Consider the following 3,853-nt stretch of genomic DNA (forward strand, 5'->3'; position numbering starts at 1 on the left):
ACCGGGAGCCAGCGTAGTGGAGTGAGCTGGAGGGAGGAGGGGAACTGGCGTTCCTATATGGAGGAGCGGGACATTGATACTTTCCTCCCACCACAACAAATGCCTGTTGTCACCTTGCCGCCCAGGTGTCTGAGACAGCTGGCCAACACCGCATACGTCACCTGCCACAGATTGACTCCACCACTCCAACCAAGGCCGCCACCCTGGAGTCCAAAATCCTCATCACGATCCGCATCAATGAGATTCTTGCCGCCGCCTTCACCAATGACCACATGACGGTGGCCACCTCGAGCGGTGGCGAGGGGAGGTGAAGGGGTAGGGAGGGGTGGGCGGCCAAAACCCTAATCACCCACAAGTTGCCATCGGGAGGACGACACAAGTGCCAAATCTTTTTTCCAGCTCTCCAAAATGACCTCATTAATGTTAAATTTGATCCCTGAACAATATATGTTAAACCAAGGTGGTGCTTTTAAAACAAAGGCTTCTAGTTTTGTCTTTAAGTTCAACTTATTAAAATTTGATCAATTTTATAGGAAAACATAACAACAGTTATGCGAGTAAATTAGTAGTATCACTAGATTCATCTCCAAATGTAGTTCCATGACATACCAATTTAATGTCATATATGCTGCTATTTTTTTTTTTTTGGATTAGAGTATTTATGTTCGCCGCACATAGTTGCAACTTTCCATTGACGAAGGACTCGACCGCTCTCGACGTCTGTCACATTATTCTTTTACTAAAGACCAAATGACAAAATGGCCCAGCTTTATTAGAAACAATAAACTGTACATGTCCCTGCTAGCTTTACATGAGAGACACGAAACAAGAAAACGGCAAAGGAAATCTTGGAGTTATCGACGTACACTTCGTTAAGCGGACAGTTTATGTTGCGCATTGTACTTCACCATAGAAAACGCGGCAAGAAAACATGATCGGGAAATTTGGCCCGGAAGAAGAGGTCTGCACAGGACAATCGACATGAACCTGCATCCTGCTGTTCTGCATTGCCTTCTGCATTGCAGAGTTTCATTCGTTTATCTGAACAAGATCGACGCCTATATAGTGTAATACTATTCTGCTGAGCAATTTTCTCGTGTTTTGTCCCCTTCATGTCACGCAAGGTCGTCTCCCTCGGCCCCCTCGGCCCCCTCGGCCGCCTATATAAACCTCGCGAGCATCACTATTCGCTTAGTCCGATATTTCAGCGTCAGTAGCCACCACGACGCGGTCGTACGCTAGCTGCAAGTTTACACCACGGACCCTTGCGCGCGGTGCGTCCAGAGCTAGCTGCAAGTTACACAGACCAGCTCGCGGCGACCATGGAGTTCATCAGCGGCGAGGAGCTCGTGGTGATGCTGGCGCCGGTGGCCGTGTACTGGTTCTACTCGGGCATGTACGAGGCGCTAGGGAGCAGCAAGGCGCTGGACAAGTACAGGCTGCACTCGAGGAGGGACGAGGTGATCAAAAACATGGCGTCCAAGAAGGACGTGGTCAAGGGCGTGCTTCTGCAGCAGGCCATCCAGGCTGCCATCTCAGTTGCGGTGCTCAAGGTTAGTCTCTCTCGAGTATACGTCGTCTGAGCTGCATCGCATACACACGCTTGACTATATGAGATTCTTAGCTAATTGACACCCCTTGAGTTCGTGTCTTCATCTTCCTGTTTTGAACACGGTTTGGCCACTCCATACTTGCATCGAAATATTCCGTCTATTTATCTGCCATCCCTTTGTATTGGTCTCTTGGAAGATTTATACTATCCTGCACCATTTGGCATAAACGCCCATTTCCGATGTAGCATCTAACATTCTAACTGATATACTTTTTGTAGTGCATGGTTTCATTGTAAGTCTAGCTACTTTCACGCGCTAGTTTTCTTGTGAAATTCTTGGGGATACGAAATGGTTGAAATTTTCGAGGATGGGCGATGGAGAAGTGGATTTGGACGGGCTTGGCTAGCGGATGACAGGACAACAGTGTATGTAGGCTAGCTGACTGAATTCATATCGGAGCAGACATAGAAAAATGAAGGCACTCCGATTCTGAAACCAAATTAACACTCGCCGTAGAGAAGTAGTGTACTACTTGTACCACCTCCGTTCAAGTCAGTATATTTCTAGTCACTTTTTTCTATACCACAGGTGACCGGGTTTTATTTTTCTCAATCCCCAGTCACTTTTTTCCTGGACCATCAGCTCGTCATCAAACAGTGGAGAGGTTGTCTTCCTCCTCCCGACTCCTCATGGGGGAGAGAGAGAGCAAGGAGCAGCAGGAACAGAGCAGAACCAAAATTGCCTGGAACTTGCTAAGATTTCGGTCGCCTGTGATATACTGAAAACAAGTTGAGCTTACGTGACTATCTGTAGGCCGTTATAACCGGTGATGACAACGATCAGCTTTCAGGTAAGCTCAACGATCAGCAACACTTTTCGTCTACAGATAGTCACGTAAGCTCAACTTGTTTTCACGTAAGCTCAACTTGTTTTCAGTATTCATGTTTCGCCTGCTCTGCTCAGCTAGCCCGACACCTGTTGAGGGATGATGTACTCGTAAAAACTTAAAAATTGCATAAAATTCTACACAAATAATGAAAGCTCCACGCATTTACTCTGATAGCTTGCCGCCTACACATTGGCAGCCACATGTGTGATTGTGTGACTCTGTTGCATGCATGCACCACGCGGCCCCGATCAGCTTTTCTAACCGACCGACAGGTTCGTACGACACAAACCTGCATGTGCAGAACTGAATATAGGAGTTTCTGCAGTACGGAACTCTTGTAGCCAGAGTATTGTATAATCTAATTGGTGTTCTTATCCATTCAGCTGACAGGCAGCGAGCAAGACGGCGGCATCGATGTCAAGTCGCCTTCGTTGTCGGCGGCAACGGCGTCGTTCCTGGACACGGTGGCCCGGTTCGCCGTGGCGATGGTCGTGCTGGACGCGTGGCAGTACTTCATGCACCGGCTGATGCACTCGAGCCGGTACATGTACCGGCGGTTCCACTCGTGGCACCACCGCGTGGTGGCGCCCTACGCGTTCGCGGCGCAGTACAACCACCCGGTGGACGGCGTGCTGACGGAGACGCTGTCGGGCGCGGCGGCCTTCCTCACCTCCGGGTTGAGCCCGCGCGCCGCCGCTGCCTTCTTCGTCTTCGCCACCGTCAAGGGGATCGACGACCATTGCGGGGTGCTGGTCCCGTGGAACCCGCTACACGCTGTGTTCCAGCACAACAACACGGCGTACCACGACGTGCACCACCAGCTGGGCGGCGGGCGACGCAACTTCTCGCAGCCCTTCTTCGTGGTCTGGGACCGCCTGCTGGGCACCTACACGGGGTACACCGTGGAGGAGCGCCACGGCGGCGGGCTCCAGGTCAAGATCACCAAAGATCATGTCTAGTATGCGTACGTAGTTGCACTACTTAATCTTACGTGCTACTGTTCTAGGGATGGTCCACCTGTTAGACATGTACTTTGCTTGGGTGTATGTCAATGTTGAATAGAGACATAGAAGTATGTATGCATCTGCCCGAAAAGTGTTTTTAGCTCCCGAGCTCCAGTGCTCTCGCTAGGTTAAGAAAAATTTAGAAATATTTTTACAAGTTATAAAAATCATGAAAATAATTCTGAAGACTGTCATTGATACATTCACAATCATGCAAAATCCCAATCCAAAATTCTTTTTATTTTGAGCTAGATAAAAATGACAAAATCTGATATGTTTTGAAGATTTGAAAATGACTACTCAGATCTACAATTTTGTCATTTTTGTGTAGCTCAAAATATTAAGTATTTAAAATTGATTTTTTGCATGTTTGTGGGATACATCATTGACTATGTGCGGATTTTTTT

The 3,853-nt window shown here is 48.3% G+C and overlaps 1 protein-coding gene across 1 annotated transcript; it reads left to right on the forward strand.

The window, feature by feature from the left end:
- The first annotated feature begins 1,214 nt into the window (after positions 1-1,214).
- On the forward strand, positions 1,215-3,525 carry LOC127338511 (sphinganine C4-monooxygenase 2). The gene is made up of 2 exons (XM_051364592.2): positions 1,215-1,553; positions 2,826-3,525. The coding sequence occupies exons 1-2, from the start codon at positions 1,323-1,325 to the stop codon at positions 3,399-3,401; spliced, it is 807 nt and encodes a 268-aa protein (XP_051220552.1). The 5' UTR covers positions 1,215-1,322; the 3' UTR covers positions 3,402-3,525.
- The last annotated feature ends 328 nt before the right edge of the window (positions 3,526-3,853 follow it).

The sequence above is a fragment of the Lolium perenne genome, chromosome 3, assembly GCF_019359855.2.
Source record: "Lolium perenne isolate Kyuss_39 chromosome 3, Kyuss_2.0, whole genome shotgun sequence".
In the NCBI taxonomy this organism is placed as follows: Eukaryota; Viridiplantae; Streptophyta; class Magnoliopsida; order Poales; family Poaceae; genus Lolium; species Lolium perenne.

Bases quoted from the DNA above. Each gene is read 5' to 3' on its own strand.
- LOC127338511 (XM_051364592.2), top strand. From the start codon at position 1,323: ATGGAGTTCATCAGCGGCGAGGAGCTCGTGGTGATGCTGGCGCCGGTG. The intron at 1,554-2,825 runs GTTAGTCTCTCT...TTATCCATTCAG, and splicing joins TCTCAGTTGCGGTGCTCAAG to CTGACAGGCAGCGAGCAAGA.